At 40.4% G+C, this 20,406-nt stretch overlaps 1 protein-coding gene across 2 annotated transcripts; it reads right to left on the bottom strand.

Moving 5' to 3' along the window:
• Window positions 1-6,328: 6,328 nt before the first annotated feature.
• CD99 (CD99 molecule) lies at window positions 6,329-15,445 on the bottom strand. Of its 2 annotated transcripts, none has more exons than XM_010580439.1 (10): window positions 15,315-15,445; window positions 14,933-14,983; window positions 14,419-14,451; window positions 12,825-12,866; window positions 12,636-12,677; window positions 11,117-11,188; window positions 9,742-9,783; window positions 9,324-9,434; window positions 8,428-8,481; window positions 6,329-6,427 (listed from the first exon to the last, which is right to left on the bottom strand). In XM_010580439.1, exons 1-10 carry the CDS (start codon window positions 15,352-15,354, stop codon window positions 6,402-6,404), a joined length of 513 nt encoding a protein of 170 aa, XP_010578741.1. In that variant the 5' UTR covers window positions 15,355-15,445; the 3' UTR covers window positions 6,329-6,401. The 2 variants fall into 2 exon arrangements, with proteins under 2 accessions (XP_010578741.1, XP_010578740.1); XM_010580438.1 differs by having other exon boundaries at window positions 8,428-8,484.
• Window positions 15,446-20,406: the final 4,961 nt, after the last annotated feature.

The raw sequence follows: 20,406 nt of genomic DNA on the forward strand, positions 1-20,406 counted from the left end.
TCTCACACTCAAGCGCCACGGAAGAGAGAAAAGTCCCTCAAAACCTCTCCTGGTACAAGACAACTAACAAAAGCAAACCACCCCGCCGCGGCCAAGCCGTGAGCAGCACCGTAGGTGCCACCCGCCCGCCAAGAAATCTATTTATGGAGCAGGCAGGGAGCGCGAGCACTGGGGAACCGTCGGCAGCACCCAATGAGGAGGGAGCAGCGCGCTCCAAATCCACCTCCTTCCCGGAGGGAACGCCGACCTGTTTGACATCCTCGCCCTCGGAGCGGGGCGCGGCACTGCAGGAGCTCAAGCAGCTTGTGAGAGGAGAGCGGCTTCCCCCGAAGCGTACGTGAAAAAGATCTCTCTGGCGTAATCTGTCCTCAAAGCCCTGCTACCCTGCTCGTTTTTTGGCCGAGCAATAGCTGCCGGTAAAGACAATCCCGTCGGAGTTGTGACCGCGAACTCAGGCCGCCGCGTGAGGGAAGCGGAGGCCCAGAATCTGCTTTGCAGAGACTCGGGAATTGTTCGCAGGGGGATGACAAAACACCCTGATTTTATAAACTTGAAATGTGATATTGGACTACTGAACTGAAGCATGCTCAGCTCTCCAGCAGATGCTTATCTTCACAAGGTAAACATTGTCTGTCGTGATTTTTTCCATTGATTTAGACACATTTTAAAATCTAAATATCCACGCATATCCTACATGGAGCGACATCTCAGTGCTGAGCATGAGAACACAAAGCTTTGGAAAATGAACAAAAATCATGCATCCATCTCTACATGAACATAGTTTAAAATCACTGATGTGATTTAAACCCAGTTTTGCCATAGCCTCTCTCTACCAAACACATACGCCAGCACACTTGTCTCTTGAACCGGACTGCCACCGTCACACTGTGCCCGGCGCCAGCAAGCAGACGGGTGCGCGTCCTCCCTTTTGCTGGGGGTAAGCTGCAGGCGGTTTGGTCAGCGCTGTTTTGACGAGGGCAGCAAATACGCTCAGGATGCTGCTACCGCGACCGGCCGATCTGCACGGCTCGTGGTGTTGCTGGCTGATTCAGTCTGAGGGAGGGCACAGGCCAGCCCCTACTGCGTTTCTGTTGAGTTACCTAGAACGTAGGATACAGCGTGTGCTCTGAAGTCATGCTTTTATGCTATCTACAAAAAACTGACGCAACAACATAAACTGGACTGATAGGACGTGGTGATATTGGATCTTCAAGAAGTTTGATGTTCAAGTAGGTCAGCCCCCCCCAAACATGAACCTGCAGAATGGTTTATACAGGCCTGGCTTATTGTATCACATGGCTTAACTACTTTTAAGCTAGTAATAGAAGTTCTAAAGCTCAATTTAGGTATCATCATATCCTTGTCAGGGCCAACTGCTCAATCCCAGAAGAGTTAAGGACATTTAGGTCACAAAAGATGACTTTGTCAGCCAGTTAAAACAAGAATTATACCACGACACAAGCAATCCCATAAGTCCACTGTTTATTTTTTTCCAGAATACAAAAGCAGGCACACATGTGCTAATCTTCATATCAGTGATGAATTTGCCTGAAAGGAACAGGAAAGTTAGCAAGGATATGTACTAGTCCCAGGCAAGTCCAAGCAGCTCACATTCTGTAACTTTACTTCAAAACAGTTGTTCTTGTAAGTGAAGTCTTCCCAAAATGCATTACCTCACCTGTCTGCTGATACTAGTTCACTGGGATATTGAACATTCTCAAATTAAGTTTGAAGATGATTCACTCCTTCTCTAGTTCTTCTGAAGCCAGCTACTGCTCTGTCCAGCTAAATAAAACCAGTACGAATAAGGCCCAGGAATGAGCGCACCTAGCACTGGAGTCAGGATGTCTGAAATACTTATCCCACTTCTGTTCTTGGAGTGCATTGCAGGAACTTCTTAATCTCAGCTCTCTCTGTCAAAGACACGCAACTGCTTGCCCGAGGTATCAAGTAAACAATATTACATATTAAAAACAAATATAAGGCCTCACACCTGACCATACATTGCATTTTTATCACTTTGAAAAATCATTGACCCATCTTTTTCTATTTAAAGAGAAAACAAAGTTCTGTCTAATACTCACCTGACAAGGTGGATGACTTGCCAAATTTTTTTTACTTGTTCTTACATGAAAAAAATGTATTAAGAAATAGCAAATGGGTGGAGAAACAGAGCCAGTGTGTCTGTCTATTCTCTGCACCACATACTTTTAGCCCATCAGGCCTCTTTTAGATGAGACAAGCTAAAAGAGAAGCAGAGGACAGTCACAACTCACCACAGTTGCAGCCCCATCCTTCCTGTGGGCAGAGGTTAGACATGGCTCTTTTTGGCATGGGTGACCTGCTGTATGAGTCTATCGGAGATGAAAGAACCAAATTATACACTAGAACTACTAGGGAAAGCCACTAATATTCTACAGTATTAATCTTTTGTCATAAAAACGGAAGTATTTTAATTAAAATATTGAAACATCTGGTAATACTACACATTAATTTAAATATAAGCCAAATACACAAGCGAATCAGTGATACAATTTCTCGGCAATGGAAGAATACAATTACTACACGCTAGCTAAAACTTCAAGGGCGTTTCACAAGCAGATGGAGAAACATGCATTTTAGTACTTTATTCTTGTGGTTCTTGAAATACTCCAAATGCAGGGGTTTGAAAAAACTGTATTTTTTTCTCCATTAAAGTCCTTTTCCTATTCCTAATCATCTCATCCCTTTCTTTCAAATGTGTCTTTTGTATCTGTGTGAAAAGAGCAAAAAGAAAATAACCTTTTCAGTTCATTAAAAGGTTAAGGTTTGTTTCATAAACTTGTCAAGTGAAAAACACACAGAGAATAGTACAGTTTAGATAGTGGCCTAAAACAATTAGCGAGAAAAACACCAAAATGCACAATTGGGAGTGTAATTCAGCCCAAGGTACACTGAAAACTGAGTGCACCAAAAAGTTTTCCTTTGTATTCAAAATTTGGCACAGATATTGAAATGAGCATGAATAGGAACTGCAGTAAAAAGCTGCCAAATTTTATGCTTAAGAATCGCCTGCTTTCATTTCCACAGCCCAATGAATTCATTTGGGTAAGTTTGGATAAGTATTTGAAATAGACATCACATTTGAAAACAGTCAAAACATTTTTCAAGCAGTCCTTTCACTGATAGGATGAACTAAACTGCCACCTCAGCTCCCTTGTAGAAGCTAAAGCAACATGATATTCTACAAGAAGATCCTGCGTTGCTTTTTTCCTCCTATTACCGAAGGTAACTCCCCCTCCTCAAAGGAAGTAGACTGGAAAAAAACCAGAACTGAAGAGGGTGTGCCACAGGACTGGGACAGAGCTTTGTTGCCATCTATTTAAACTCAGCTTAATGGTGAAGGTACTTCACCAGGAGTGAACCTGCAACTTGCACAAAGGACAGTAATTTTTCATCCAACTGCAACAGTCTGATCAAAACTCTTACGGAAACTAGAACGTTAATTCCCAAATTGGGATCTGAAAGTCACTGACAGCCCGTAAGGCCACAATGGGCAGCAGCTGATCTGTGGGAGATAACCATAAAAATACCTCAGTAGGGTGAAGAATAATTGTTAACTGATAATGTTTCTCGACCCAATGAAGGTGAGAAATAATGAATTCAGATATTTAGTTACGCAATGCAAGAGCAGTTGAGTTAGGAAGGCAAAAGATCAAAGTCTCAATGGTTAGTGACGCAAAGAGCAACGTAGCAATTAATACCCAAATAATAACTGAAAAAAATAAGAGAACTGCTACGTTTTATCCACAGATAAGTAACAGAAACCCATAAATTGGCAGTTTCTTGCTCACCACAAGAGAACAGCCTGAAATTTCAAGCCTGCTCTTTAACCTTTTCTTCCTAGGTAGCAGCAGCCAGTCTTTCTTCCTTCTCTCCCAACTCCAGCCTGTGAAGCCATAAATGGACAAAGCCAGAGGAGATGACATCAGCATTACAACAGCAATTCCTTCCAAACATCATCTTCAGGTTTGCCTGTTTTGTGGCATATAGCTGTGCCCAAATTTCATGCAGCAATCTATGCCTGTTTAGACTGAAAAAAACCCAGTAAATTTGCTACTCTTCAGTCACTTGGCAACGCCCACATTGCCATCTCATTTAGTTACGATCCTCTCGTATCACCAGGTGAGACAACGACACATGGCCCTGCAAAAGTGTCAACTCCTAAGGGCTGCGATGATAGGTGGCTGAGGAACATTCAAGGCAAACACTGTTAAGTTTGCCCATACTAAGCCTTCTATTGCTGTGCATATTTTCAGTAGATTCTGTGTTACCAAATCTAGGTGCTGTCCTTCACACAGATAGAGGTCTTCTCTGCACTTCACACTGGTAAGCACCCTGTGAAAGCAGTTCACAGCTTTGTTGCTAACTGGCCAACTTCCTTCTAAAATGATTAAAACGTCTGTAAGAAATAAACTTGAATTGTTGATGGAGCAGACAGAAAAATGCTCTGGTAGAGCACCAAAATTTTTGTATTTCTAGAGCTACTACAAAGGAATATACAAAAACATTTTCTTTTTTTTTTTTATTTCTTTTTAGAAAAATCACAATGTTGATAGGAGGTTTTAGTAAGTAATTTTTACGCTTGCAAAAGCTGAAGAAGGATTCAAGAGTCTGGTTAGCTAAAAGCTAGTTTGAGCTTCCCCTGCCACTCTATCCCTAAGAAACACTGGCTTATTTCCATTTTCTCTACACTTGGCATTGATACGAGATACCTGTTTATTCATGCAGGTAAGCAGTACATTCCATTTCTTTGTATTTACATAGATCAAATGTTTATATAAAAATCACTTTTGCACCCTCAAACACATTTAAAGGTTTTAGCACTTTTATACTAAAAGCAGAAGTGGGGCAAAAAGAGGTTTACAAATTAATTCCATAACAAAATACTAAAATCTGTGTAGAGCTTTGTTGCAAGCTAAGGAACATGTACAAGAAATTCTTAAATGAATTATCCTTGGCATACATTCATATTTGAATGCACAGACATATTTACATGTTTAAAATCCAAATCCATAATGACTTCTAAGATGTTCCGTGAAATGACATCTTTCTGTAGAACTCTGCCAGGTGGCTGAAGCACATTAGTAAGACACATATCGTAAAATTGCATGAAAATTGGAAACAATTAGAATGAAAGCCAACAGAACTGGTCAGACTATTCCTTCCAGACAGAACTAGTTATTATTCCAGACTTAGTCCTTTAACTGTTACGAGTTGCAGTTTTCCATGTTTCCACAAATCCTTGAAACCTTCCTGCGGCTTTCAAGAGCCACAGCAAAACTCACAAGTGCTTTCAGTTGAGGATGCAATCACAGGTCCTCATCCCGATGGCAATCCTTCACAAGTCCAAAAGCATTCTTCACACATATGCTATTTATATTGTTCAAAGGATGCTTGTGGAATGAGGCTGGGTTGTTGTTCTGGTCAGTCTTGCTATTATGTACTTTCAAACTGTTTCTGTCTTTTAAGCCTTCTGAATTCAACATTATTTTCTGTTAAGTTTTTGGTTATGGAAGCCTGAAGATGTTAATCCCCACTCCCCAATGCTTCATCCACAACTGTTTAGACAATTGCCAAACATCAATCTTACCAGATGTACAAAATCGATTATGGTTCTGATTTGCAAATCAGGCTTTTCTGCATCTGACCAGCTCAATACTTGCTAAGCAGGAAGAACCAGAAAGGATGAAGGGTCTGCGTGCACTAGTTTGGGTGTTCTGAATCTGTACCAGACAGATACAACAAAAAAAAATTATGCAAAAACAAAACTGAATTTTTGTCTCCTGGATGCTCAAGAACAAGTATCCCTTCCCTGGTGGCTGACCCAGGCAGCTACACAGACTGTATCAGCAGTACCCCCACCCAGATCCATTACCCACACACAGTGAGCCATTTGCTTTCAGGTGCCCACAACATAGACCCAGTTGTTTGGCTGGTACACTCACTGCGTTCAGGATATTAAAAAAATGTTTGCACCGCCTGAGAGCAATGGCATAACAAAACATTAATTGCTTATTGTTTTTGGAAAGGTAAGGAAAAGTTAAACATACTGAATGCACTTGAGACACACCCATTTGTCACAGGAGTAAAGGAAAGCATGTAAAGGCACAACATACTTCTACACTCCTGTCATTAAGGCCATATATTGGTGTGCAACAATGCTTCACAGGGCTAACCATAGAGAAGTACTCAGGTCTAAGTCACACTCCCAGATGTGTTTCAAACAAGAACTGTTTTCTCATGTAGCTTCAGACACTGCTGTTTACATTATGCTTTTTTTGTTTCCTTTTTTTTTTCAGGCAGAATGCAGGCTCTCTATCCAGTTTCAATGATCTGTTATTCATCGTCCTTTCTTGAATTTAGTTCTCCAGAAGCGTGCGCTGAACTAAAAAGTGAAAAACAACTCAAGATTAATACACCAAGTTAGTATATATTGTAAGTTATGTATTACTGTGTAACACTGTATGTGGACAACAGACTTTTTTAGTAGGCATTTGAAACTGTGAGATAAATTCAGGTAAGCAGAGGCTTGATTCTGTGAAGCCAGCACCCTGCATACCAAGGGATGTTACATCCCAGATTTCTCACTCAAATAACCACATCCTACTAGATCCGTGTAGCTATCTACACTTGCAGTATAACTCAACATGCAGTTTCAGACTTGCAGTTTTGTGGATGCAAAAATGAAATGGAGTACAGTCTGGGTAACAGATAGAAAAAGTGGTTTGTTCAAAGAAAGCACTAGCCTAGGTTATCTACATTTTCAGGAAGTCAAAGATAAGTCTACATAAAATTTTAAAAATGCAAACCTCTTCTGCCATGCCATCTGACCTGGCTTAATGCAAGACTGCTTCTAACTAGAAGCCATGTAGGTGCGTCAACACTATATTACCAAAAGCAGAGTAAATGTCTGCTGACTCCCAGAACTTAGATCAGGAGTAGCACCATGCTGACCATGATTGCCCAGTTTCTTGGCTCAAAACATGCTCACACTTGCCTGCAAAATATAACAGAGGTATGAAATTTGGGATGTAACACGACATCAATATGTGGGCAGGAGTAATCATTTATGATAACATGCCACATTTGATTTTATTGGTTAAAATAAAGTATGCATCGTCTGACTCATCTTTCATATCTGAGTTCTGGTGAATCTTGGCCAAAATTTTAGCATATCCTGACTCCAACTCATATGTTAACTGCCTTTGGTAGAGGTCTTCGGACAATACTACTTGCTTCACTAATGCATAGCTGAATTGAGGATACCTGCCTATCTCCAGTCCTGACTTCAACAGCCAGTCACAAGAAAATGTTTTCTCCTTGAGAGTTTTATATATATAACAGCTTAAAGGAAAAATGTTTATAAAGAGGATCATGAGCCAGATGGAAGTTTTTAGCAAACTGATGAAATACCTAAGAGAAATAAGGTATATATTTTTTTTAAATTATAAAAAAAACAGAACTAGTTCTGCAGGTTTTAGATTAAGCCCACGGAAGAATATATTGCAGATCTATACTGCTCTGAGATTTTAATATGCAGTGTTTCAAAGACTCTCAACAAGCTTCAGCATGAGTTTGTACTGCTTCTTCCTTTGTTGACCAGTCACAAGGGCTAGAAGGCCAAGTTTTCACCTATACTGTTTCCTCCAGATCTGTCTATGGCTTTCCTGGAGTTAATCATCTGTTCCATCAGCCAAGTACCCCAGACAACCATACCTGGAAGGGTAAGGTTGTTAGGGTTTTTGTTGCTTTAAAAGAGATCCTTCCACAGCTGTCACCATTGTAGAAAGATTTATTATTTGATGATTCTTTCATACAAGAATCATTCTCTGTTCACAACAGAGAATGTTTTAGTTACAACAACATGCTAGTAAGTTCAGACCTCCTTGCCCCCAGTGTAGTTTCACCTCTGCCCAAAAACCATTAACATTTTTTAATATACTTTCTTGCAGAGTTCTTTATGGGTTTACAATCAAAAAAGGTATCAGATTCCAATCAGACACAACATACAGTAATAAAACACCTGTCAGCGAACTGCAGTTATGTATCACACTAAAGGGGCAGGCTTGTGCTTTCATAATTGTCTTTACTAACACTTTTGCAGAGAAAATTAAATTCTTTACTTTCTCCAGCTTCTGTATTTCAAAGACTCCTCAAGGCAATAAACCAATCTGTTCAAAGAATAAAAAACTAGAGAAGAGTGGCCATATTATCAGAACTGAAATCTTGATTCAACTCTAAGCTGTCATGGTAGTTACAAACATTTTTTTGTGAAACAAAACAAAACAGCCTAAGTAATTTTCTCCATTATGTTAGATGTCAGTAAAATGCATTTAATAGGATCCCCACCAAAAAGCCGATCTTCCATCTAGATTGTTCTCTTACCAGGTGGCTCAGATTGCGCTCCCCGATGGCTTTCCATATTCACATTCTCTTCATCTGCTAGGAAAAAAACAGACATTTAGCATTCAAATTCTCTTATCTTCAAAAGTTGTTGATTAATGGAGATAATTTGTGAGAAGAAATAGCACTGAAGAATCTGGGCTGCTGATAGTAATTGAGTTGCCCTTGTGTTGCCTGCATGCTAATTTTAACATGCGTGGTAGATGTTACTCAGTTTTCAAACTTCCCAAATTAAAAACAGCAGTGCCTGGCTGGATGACTGCTCTATCATCTCACTTCATCAACCAGTCAGAAAGACTTGAAAGGACAAAAACAAAGCTTCTGCCCCACCTATCACCCACAGTACTCCCAAAGTTCTCTGATACAAGTTATATCGTATTTAGGTGGAAAGGAAGCAGATAGCAAGCAATAGATGACTCAGAAGAAAGAATCATTTGGAGATGAATATCCGGGTAGCTGTCAGAAAACTAGTACGTAGGCAAACATCTTGTGAAAACACAAAGGCAAGATTTACAAAATTAGAAATAACAAAGTATTTTTCACCACAAAAATAGCGTCTAATCCCCAACTTGCACTCAATTTTCCTTAAAGAAATGTTTTCTTGCAGTCTCTCCTGCTTACTCTTTAGCAGAAAGTGCTTTTATTTTAAGAAATGCAGACCCTTAAGTCTGTCTGCTTCTGAAAGTCTAAATTTTGGGTGAGACATTCTTCAGACACCCTGTCTTAGATGACTAGTAAGAGAGATTACTCCCCGTGAACACAAATTCATCATGCTATTAAAACTACCTTATGCATAAGAACAATTTCTAGCCCCCCCTATAAATACAAAACCACATCTCTTTAGACAGTAGAAAACAAAACTAATTTAGAATTCTTACCACTTTGTTTGAAACAGAGTTTCTTCTTCTGGTAAGCAATGAAACTAGATACTGCTCCAATTACAGTAGCAAACACAGCACTAACAATTCCAGCTATGGCTCCCTGAGAAGCTGGGGTGGGGGGAAAAAAAAAAAGTTTGTATACATTTTTCAGAATTGAAAGTAATGTCAAACTTGCACTGTCTCAAAGTAAACTCTGTGAACACTTCCAAAAAACAATAAACTGAAATTATTACATGAAACTGTAGTAATCAACTCCTTCTATCTTTGCGAATAATGAAAACTGAATCCTCTAATTTTATAATCATTGGTTTCTTAGCAATGCCTATTGTTAAGCAACTTAAGCATGCCTGTTGTAAGTTCCACTAATTAAAAAAGCTACCCTAAATCTATCACAGACATAAATTTATATATTTACCCTCAGCTGTTTGGCCATCATTTGGACTTGGGTCCTTCCGTTCTGTAAAAATGAACAAAAGGTTTATATTTTACATGTCTAAAGAACAGTCATATAATAATTGACAACCTTTTAATCAATTAACCACGCAAAATTGCAAGCCATCTATTATATCCATACAGTGCTAAGCTCTGGCACTCAAACTTTCTATTTTCAAAGCACAGCTCATGGTGGTGCCAACTTCAGCCTTGGGTGCTCAGCACTTCTACAAAATGAGTGCGGCACACCTGTGAAATCTGGTTTAATCGACTTGCCCACCACCACAGAATACTCAGTGGAGAGGAAGAGCATATAAATTCAGGGTAGCATTCAACTGTATTTCCATGGAACCAACTATCTCTTCCTAAAATCCCAGCCTCATTTACTAAATACCTTTGCAATTCTCTTAGCAAACAAGACAGAAGTTCTGTAAATACCATCTTTATTTATCACTATGCAACTCGTACCACTGAAGCAGGAACCTGTGCAGATGAAAACACCACACGAGTCTCAAGAGATGCTTCTTGCCCCCGCCAATTTTCATGTTACTGCCCCAAAGTAACCTTGGAAGGTGAAAGCTTCCCAAAAAATTAGGATCATTAATCTCTGTCTAGGACAACTCTCTGAAGAAGTCAGTAACCAGTGGCACATCTCAAGACCACATCAGGATACTTAAGGTAACTTTGATCTGGAAATAGTAAAGTTGCAGTAATGCACACAGGGATGACTAACCCCATCTTAATGATGACTACTGTCATGTGCAGCTTGATCCCAATGACCATCTCTGTACTGAGCTGCACCATAATGATTGGACATGGCAGATTACTCTGAGAGTAAGCTATGAAATGGTTTTGTGCTGCTCAGAGTAGGAATACCCTACATCACTTTGAAGTATAAGGATCAATTTGTCCTCTGGGACAGATGAAATCTTTGAGAACACACGGCAGACCCTCTTCTGGCCCAGCCCTGGGCTTCCTAACCACAAGAACTAAAAGAAACTGATAGTATGTCACAGAAGATCTGAAAATAATACCTGGATGCCTTTAAGAACTACATTCATGGCAAATTTTGAAATAAGCACCACATTTACATCTCAGTTTTAAAACGCACCTTTCTTAGCATAACAGTAAAAATCATTGAAGGTTTTACCTCTAGACCAGTTTTACCCCTTAAATATCTGGGAGGTTTTGGCAGAGACAGAATACATTGCTTTTGAACTGGAAGGTATGCTCTTAAGTTTCAGATATCAGAACCAAAGGTGTTACAAATTAGACCATGTTAACCAGCTTGTGAGCAAGCTTTTATCAAAAGCTCAGGTGGCCATAGGATCGATATGAAGCACAATCTACTATCTTACCATTGCTGCCACCACCATGACCTCCTCTGTTTGGTAAACGACCATCATATAGATCTGAATCATCAAGTTTGCCTATTAAAAAAAAATTATTTTACACATTTTAAGTTCAGTGAAAAGACATCTCAAGGCACATAATGACATGCAAGTTTTCTCGAGATCGTTCAGCTGAGTTTGTGGTGGTTTTAGGCTCAGTGTCATAGTCACAACACGTTCAGGTTTCAAAAGCCCTCCCAATCTCAAGTCCCTTCAGCTCAGCACTACACAGTTTGATAGCAGCACTACTGCCTCTGGATTTCCTGAACAGAGAGAAGTCGGTGTCCAGGAGCAGGTAGTACTGCACAAGTCATAGACTAAGCAAGTAAGAAGCCCTGTAAACTACTTAACTGAACAGCCCAAGTCTCACTATCCTGTTGAAGCAGAGAAAGGACATGGACAGGAAAGGACCATTTCTTTTCAAGGCTGCAGCTGTGTTGGGTTTCAAAGTCACAACCAGTCTTTTGAACCTGTACAACACAGTAGCTAGAGGAAAAAAAAGAGTTCAACATGCCACAGTCCAGTGTCTGCAGTACTTGCAAGACGATGGGAAGATCCAAATGTAATTCCCTCCTCTGATTTATTGCAGGACATTGAACCAGTCCCTCTCCTCTTCCACTGGACCCTACCTCATGGGGGCTGAGCTCTCCTCCTTCCCTCTGCTGCCAATGAATCTTCAGTTTATGCAAAGCCAATCTGTTTTGAGCAGCAAAACTAAAAGCACTGCATCAGAGGATGTTTTAGTTGGGTGGCAAAAGCACTGTACTGAGGCATGCAAGATCTGAATTCAAGTATCTGCTGCAAATCAGGCAGGAGAAGAAACAAGAACCAGTGCTTGCATTCCAGGTAAGGACTCTTTACCAACATATTCATGGATAATGGCATCATCACAGCTGCATCCATCTGAATCTGTTTTGTTCTGAGTTAGGCAAAGACAGAAAAGACCTCTAAAGCACAACAGGCAGGGAAGGACATGTATTTTAAGCCTACCTTTCAAACACAAAAGAATTGTATTTCTTAACTGGGCCTTTAAAAAAAAACACTAAAAAACCCCCAACTCTTTAACTTTGAGCTTTACCTTTAATTTAGATGCTTTAAGAATACAGATCACAGGTAGTTTCTACTTTTTAGCATGACTAGCAGGGATTCAGTTTGTAAAGATGAAGGGACTCAATCCAATACACAGGTGCTCCACCATAAGCAGCCAAGAACAGCATTGCCCCAAGCACACACACTCTGTCCCATCCTTTCTCCTCCCCACACCATCCTGCTTTTAAGTGAATAGAAAGTGACTCAACAGGTTTGTTATGAAATTTCAAGACTACCGCAAAGCTTATTTGCAAGACAATTTTTCCTCAATCCTCAGTGTTTATCCAGTGCAACATCTGACATACATAGCACCCAGTTAACAAGCGATAATTATTAGAAGTTTAACTGAGATAGTAAAACCATGTCACGATTCAGGAGATTGTGCTACAAGCCATACCAGTGTCTTTAGGATGTGCAGGTGGACCTTGCTTGGGATTATCTACACACAAAGAGATATTTAGAAAAAAAAAAAAGAAAAAGGTTAAGATATCAAAAGCAGACTATAATACAGTAGCTTTGAAAGGGACTAGGAAAGATTAACAAATACTTTTCTACTGTTCAGAAATTCCTGTTAGGTCAGTCTTACCAGTGTCTCTAGGAGTTGCAGGCGGACCTGGCTTGGGGTCACCTGTAGACAAATAAGAGTTAGCATAAAGTCAGCAAAGTTACTAGTGTGAAGAGACCAAAACCAGAGCATATAGTGACCCTGAAAGACCATCTGACCTAAAAAATGGTATCAAATCTTCCCCATGTAATTTTCCTTTCCTTTCATGAGCTAATGCTGTATTTGTTTTGTTATTTTAGGTTAAACACTGTACTTAATGCAATTAACAGTTTTTCTACTACATTAGCTTGTATGTCAGACCCTTGCTATAACTGAACATATACAGAAGAACTCAGTAAGTGTTATGCAGTATTTTAGTTTGCATATCTGATTTCCAGCGTTGAACTTCCTTAAATTTTTCTACCAGGTACAGATTACTTGGCTGCTTCCTCTTTTAAAACTACCAGATTTTAACCAATAATAAAGGTTGGTACCTTACTCTAAAAAAAAAAACAAAAAAACAACCCCCCCCCCCCAAAAAAAACAAACAAAAAACTGGACAAGATACAATAGAAGTAGAAATATAGTCCCCACAGAGACACTTCGTTTAGCTTGCCACAAAATAGCAGAATAAGATATCTTAGTAATTATCTCTGTACTGTTTGGTCACAGTCTTTGTTGCCCACATCAAATTTACACACCAGCAGTGCTTTCTAAAACCGTGTTTTCACCAACAGCTGAACCAATGTAGTAGCCCATTTCTTCTGTATGCTACTTCTCCTTGATGTTGCATGGTCTTGCTTCCTCCCAGCTCTAGCACAAGTCAGATCAGGTCTCCTTAGGCTCTCTGCATATTCAAAGTAAAGAGGCAGGCACCTCCAGAGCACAGTTCTAAGACCCCAACTTAGGCTTGCTGTCCTATAAAGGATCCTCTCTCTTCACTTACGTGAACCATCTGATTCATTCAGCCAACTGTTTCCCAATTAGCCAATTCTGTTTTCAAAACCGTCAGCAGTTGGAAACAGACTGTTTTAAGAGAGACAAAACTTCGAAGGGCTAAATCAAACACAGCAGCAAACAGTGCTACTGTACTACAACTGTATGCCCTGTGTTAGGAAAGCTGTCTATACTGCAACAGGTCCAGTGACGGTACTCAAAAAGCTACTGTGCATTATCTGCCTAACCGGATGCATCTTTTACTGGCTGAGTGAAAAAAATACTGCAATTTCTACTGCTGGCCACACTGCAGAGCTGAAGCGCATAGAAAGAGCACCTTCCCTCATGTTATTTCAAACAGATTAATGTTTCCTTGTGCTACTAAAATTACTTCCTGGAAAGGAAAAGATTACTTCAGATTTAAAAACTACTTCCATAAGTAATAGTTTATGGAATTAGTGCCATCTAGTGAAGACCCAGCAATGAAACAAGTGGGACTTGTCTATCAAATGAGTGAAATACATACAGTTTTTGTGGTACAGACCCTTAAAAATGAAGGTAAATAAACATAACTAGACTGCAATTATTTTTATCTGCAGTCTTTTACCTTAATCAGCTCAGCGCCCTTATTACATTTAAGTAATAGATAGACATTGCACCAAGTACCACTGAGCAGTATCCAGGAAAACATGATACTTACCAGGATGAAGAGCATCTTCCAAGTTGAAATCCCCTACAAAGAAGGAAAAGAAGTTTTAAACATAATGCAAAAACTGAGCTAGTTTTAGACTATTTTTACACAAAATGCACCTCACAATGTTTAATATAATGGCATGCTCATTCAACAGTGGCCCATGGAATAGCACCACAGAGCTACCAGGCATTATCTGTCAAACTACATGCTGCTTTTGGTGGTCATGGTACATGCCAAGGGCCAGCTCAGGGGGAGCAAGCTCAAAACATACAGACTGAAAGCCAAAAGAAGGGATTCTCACAGGGTCTTTAAGCTTGTGAAATCACAAAGTAAATTTGTGAAAACACTAGCAGAAGACTCCAAAATGCAGAAATCCTTTTGCTATTAGGGAACGACTTTCTTTTATAGAAATATCACAACTCTGTGTGCCACTGACTTGAAAAATTCAGGCCCTTGAATTAGTATCTACAACTACACTTGACTTCACAGTGAAAGGCATTACAAGCCAATTAGATCTCACCTGAATCTGATGCTGATGGCCTCTGAGATGGAAGAGGATTCTTTGTAGTTTCTGTCAGGGATGGTTAGAAAAAAAAAAAGTTTAAATACCATTTAACACATTGTTCAGAAGATACATTGAAGGACGAATATAAGTCTATATCTACACAATGAAATGCACAGGATTATGTCTATACAGCAAGACATTTTCCCCTTAAGAGGAATTCCTGAGTGTTCCCAAAGACACATTTCAGTTCTATGCAGTCAACATTTTGACACACCCATAGCTGAATTGTTCCACTGGGGTTTAAACAAACCATATGTGGGGAAGGTGTCATGCTTGGTCATGCAGTGATACTCAGGAACAAACAAGTCAAAAGAGCAGTCACTATTTTCCCACCTACCTCCCAAAATTTGCAAGAGTGTAATAATTACCAAATGCATCTTGTAAGTTGAAGTCGTCAAAATTGCCTGTAGATGAAAGCAACAGTAAGAACACTGGTTTTGTGTACTCAAACCCAACACTTATTACAGTCATAAACATGTCTTTGATCTATCTTGAGGTATGTTTTCTGCTTCCTGTGTCAGACTAGAAGAATATTTTGAGTAAGGGCTGAAGACACTCTTCTCTATTTCTCCAGACCACTATCTACACATCTCTTTGGAAAAAAAAGGAACAGCACTAAAAATTGTCTCTATAGAAAGGATCCAGAAGGCCAGAACACATATTTCTACAGTAAATACAATGCACTTAATCCTTTATTCTTGCCACTCCTATTGCATGCTTTCTTAGTGCCATCCACAGCATATTCTTTCCCAGCCTTCTTTCCATTGAACCACAAAATGAGCAGGGCACAGCTCCAATTCACAAGACTTTACAAGATTCAAGTGTGAAGAAGAGCCTTGGAGCAAAAAGGCTAGTATGAAAGTTATATGATCAGGTAATAGATTTAATACCTTGGCATTAGAAATTAATTTTCATGGGTTTATAAGACTTATCTTTTCCCCTAACAAAGGTTAACAGTATGAAGGTGGTTAAGTTACTACCACAGATGATCTTGAGCAGTCTCTTCAACTTACTAGAAGACAGCTAAATGTGGCTGTCACCACTATGGGTTCTCCACTCCAGGTGGATTAAGTTTCATTTGCAGCCCTTAGGAAAAGAACATTCTCTCTTGCTGCTTTAGGTCAGTTGCTAGAGCTACTGCTGCTTACCCATCTGTCCTGGTTTTGGCTGGGATAGAGTTAATTTTCCTTCTAATAGCTAGTATAGTGCTGTGGTTAGGACTCAGTATGAGAAGAATGCTGATAACACACTGATGTTTTCAGCTGTTGCTAAGTAGTGTTTAGACTAAATCAAGGATTTTTCAGCTTCTCCTGCCTAGCCAGCGAGAAGGCTGGAGGGGCACAAGAAGTTGGGAGGGGACACAGCCAGGATGCTGACCCAAACTGGCCAAAGGGGTATTCCATACCATGTGACATCATGTCCAGTATATAAACTGGGGGGAGTTGGCCTGGAGGGGTGGATTGCTGCTCAGGAACTAACTGGGCGTTGGTCAGCGAGTGGTGAGCAATTGCATTGTGCATCAATTGTTTTGTATATTCCAATACTTTTTTTATTATTATTATTATAGTCATTTTATTATTATCATTACTATTTTCTTCCATTCTGTCCTATTAAACTGTCTTTATCTCAACCCACGAGTTTTACATATTTTTTTTTCCCTGATTCTCTCCCCCATCCCAGGGTGGAGGGGAAGTGAGCGAACAGCTGCGTGGTGCTTCATCGCTGGCTGGGGTTAAACCACACCACCAGCCAACTGCAGACACACTCACTCAATATATTCATGATACAAACTGGTTTCACAGCATGAATATAGGAGTGTGATCTCAGCAGCAGAGGCTTGTAAGATAAATGGACAGCTAAAACAACTGCTTGGGATATTTCCGATAGTGCATCATTCCTACTTTCACTGAAGCATGGAAAAAAGGCATGAAAGTAGATACCAACTATTCAAGAAAAAGACATCCAAATACACTGCTCCAGCCCCAAAGAAGCTGGAAGACTTTTTCTACCGAGTATCAAGCCAGCCAAAGCAAAACTTAATTCCAGCCAGAACTACCTTAATTCAGAAGGTGCAAGCATAAAGCCTTGATGTGTCTGGCTTTTCCTCTAGGAATGTAGCTACAGAAGAGGAATCAGAACTGGCTACTGCAAAGTCTGAAGAGAGGAATAAAAAACAAACATCAAAAATAAAACCATGAGCAGAATGTTCCTTCTGCTTACATGACAGGCCAAGTTAAGACAAGGACAAATCATGAGTCTAGTACCAGGAATGACAGATGCTCGTATACTTGATGATATCCTTCTCAGCTGAGGTCAAAATTGAAATCTCTTTTCCTTCTCAGATAACTGCACTAATAATGCCTTTTTTTTTTCCAGAGAAGAAATGAGACTAAGATACATTTTTATTTTTTTAATATGGAAGCAAGGAATGACAACCTGAATAAAATATCAAAGGCAAGCTCACAGTTTCCTGAAAACATCTTTCAAGCTAGTCTTCAGTCTGGCCAACTGAACTGCTACAGCAGAAACTGAAATCTGAAGTCTAAGCAGCGATTTCCATACTGTAACATTCAAACTGAGTATCACCTTGCTCATAGCCATGTAGGGAGGTAGTAGCACTGCCTGGTCTGTGACAGGCCCCTTCATGAAAACAGAGGCAATTCCTGGCTTTAATGTGGTGCATGAGCAAAGGGCATTTAAAATGTCCTGGATAAAGTCATTAGGTATAGATCTTGGATAGAAAGCAAGAAGATATTTTACTTGGTGTTCTTCACTCCAGGTGGAGACCATAAGCTCTTTTAGACACTTAGCTCATGAAAAACTGTTTCACAGAATGCAAAATATATGCAGGTTGTTTATCTGAAGCCTACATCATCTTGCAATACAATCTTAAAAACCTCAGTAAAGTGAGCAGTTGCTAAGACCCAAATCTCAGTTACCTCTGAAGTTGTCCCTTTGTTCAGACTACACCAAGAAACCTCCATATTAATAGGCAAAAAAGGTCAAAGCACTCAAGAGAACTTTAAAAGAGATATTTGCATAGTAGTTCCTCAAACTTGAATTCTGGTTTGTTTGCTTTCTCAAGTACGTACATCTTGCAAGCTACAGTCCTCCAGGGAGGAATGCCTAAGACAGGACCTGATCAGATATTTGCTAGTCTAACTCTTAAGAAGGCAGGCAGAAGGATCTGCTGAAGATGCATGCTCCTCAAAACATTCTACCACAGCAGCAACCAGAGGATGGACCACCACCATCTGTCTCAAGGTTAAAGATATATTACTAAGTCAATGAATCTTACATTGATGGGTGTATTTCAAGAGCACTATTTCTTTTTAGAAGGAGTGGCAGAGGGAAAAAACAAGCACATATGCTCAACATTATGCTTTGGTGCAGCTGAAGTTTCACCGGGAGCAGAAAAGAGGCTATTTGAAGAGTCTCCCACTGCCACCATGAAACTTAGTCCGAGAACTCTCTGAATGGTTCCAGCTGCAGTGGTTTCCCTCAAGAGGAGGAAACCAGTGTAAAAAGAGTGTGCATTCAGTGACATTTCTATTTTAAGGGATTGTTTTCACACGTGAACTTCATGGAGAAATAATTTAGGATGAGACTGCTGACTGCCAATCTCATATAAGATGTGCTTTGAGAGACCAATAAACAAATCTGACAGTTAATAAAAGAAAAAAATAATTCTATATTGACTGAATTATTCAATATTCTGCAACCACAATTCTGTCTTCCAAGCATGCAGCAAGATGTCAGGCTCTTCAAACACATTACTTTATCTCAATAAAGTAGCAGAAAATGTCAAAACCTAGCGTATGAAACTCATTACGATAATCTGCAGTCTGAAGTGCTGGCAGTCTGCTTTCCCAGCAAAGACCAGGTGTTGCGCCACTGTTCACGACAAACCTTTGTATGTCTTTAAAGCACTTGCTTTTACAACTGTACTCACTCAGCTTTTAGTATGGGTGGGTCCAACTAAACTAGAAGTTCAATTATTTAGACTGAAAGGAGAGAGGCTCAGTACCAGGGATTCAGCTCGTTCCAGGGAAGGAACAATCAGACAACAGAGATAAAGCTACAGAACTAGAATAAAGGTAGTAGCAGGATCCAGGAAGAAGTCAGCAAGAATATGCTGCACTCATTACAGGTTTAAGGAGCACCCAGAGTAACCGAGCTTATGAGCATTTTCTTAGTCTAAGCAAAGATAATTGCAAATAAAGCAGACATTATACTGCATATAAAGCACAACACAGCAGGTATTTCTAGCTCTGTGCTGGTTTTGGCTGGGACAGAGTTAATTTTCTTCACAGTAGCTAGTATGGGGCCATGATTTGGATTTGTGCTGGAAACTAGTGCTGATAACCCAGGGATGTTTTTGTTCCTGCTGAGCAGTGCTCACCCAGAGCCAAGGGCTTTTCTGCTTCTCCCCCCACCCCACCAGGAGCAGGCTGGGGTGGCACAAGGAGTTGGGAGGGGACACAGCCGGGACAGCTGACCCCAACTGACTCAAGGGAGATGCCAGATCATAGGATGTCATGCTCAGCAGATAAAGCTGAAGGGGGAAGAAGAAGGAAGGGGGGGACGTTAGGAGTGATAGCGTTTGTCTTCCCAAGTCACCATTACGCTTTCCTGGAGATGGCTGAACACCTGCCTGCCCATGGGAAGTGGGGAATGAATTCCTTGTTTTGCTTTGCTTGAGCATGTGACTTTTGCTTTCGCTATTAAACTGTCTTTATCTCAGTCCACGATTTTTCTCACTTTTACCCTTCTGATTCTCTCCCCATCTCACTGTGAGGGAGGTGAGTGAGCAGCTGCATGAGGCTTAGTTGCACCCACCCAGCTGGGGCTAAACCACGACAAGCTCCTAAGGGCATGAGCAGATTCAAGAACATTTCAGAAGTGTCTACACTATTTTCCTTCCATGTCCGTAGCTCATATACCAGGTTCTCAAGAGACAGGTCTTCAGCAGGCTGTCCCCAATAACCTGCATGGTTTGTGTCAGATGGGGGAAAACCAGCAGATAAAACAAAAGAGCAATTGAAAAAGCTGATGAGCTAGAGGGTATTCAAGAGAGCCAAGTAACTACTCAAATAGGAGTCCTTTGCAAAGACCCATCACTGCTCTCTGATACTTACTGCTATGGTATTAGATTAGTCATATTTACATTCCAGTGCCGAAGCCAACATGAGCTTTGCAAAGTTCCTCCATTAGTCACGTGTATGGCAACACACCAAGAAAGGAAACTCGTGATGAATCACCACAAACATAACTTTCTGACTTGAGCAACAGACTGCTTGAATTTTGTTTTTCTAAAAATGCTGGCGCTCTCCTCCTTCCCTGCCTCCCTCCCCAGCGCCCTGCACACCACAGGGTGCCACATAGCCTGCAGGCTGCAGCTGGTCTTCCAGTTGTAGGCCTACAGACCA

This window comes from Haliaeetus leucocephalus, unplaced genomic scaffold (assembly GCF_000737465.1).
Source record: "Haliaeetus leucocephalus isolate CR32 unplaced genomic scaffold, Haliaeetus_leucocephalus-4.0 Scaffold712, whole genome shotgun sequence".
Classification (NCBI taxonomy): domain Eukaryota; kingdom Metazoa; phylum Chordata; class Aves; order Accipitriformes; family Accipitridae; genus Haliaeetus; species Haliaeetus leucocephalus.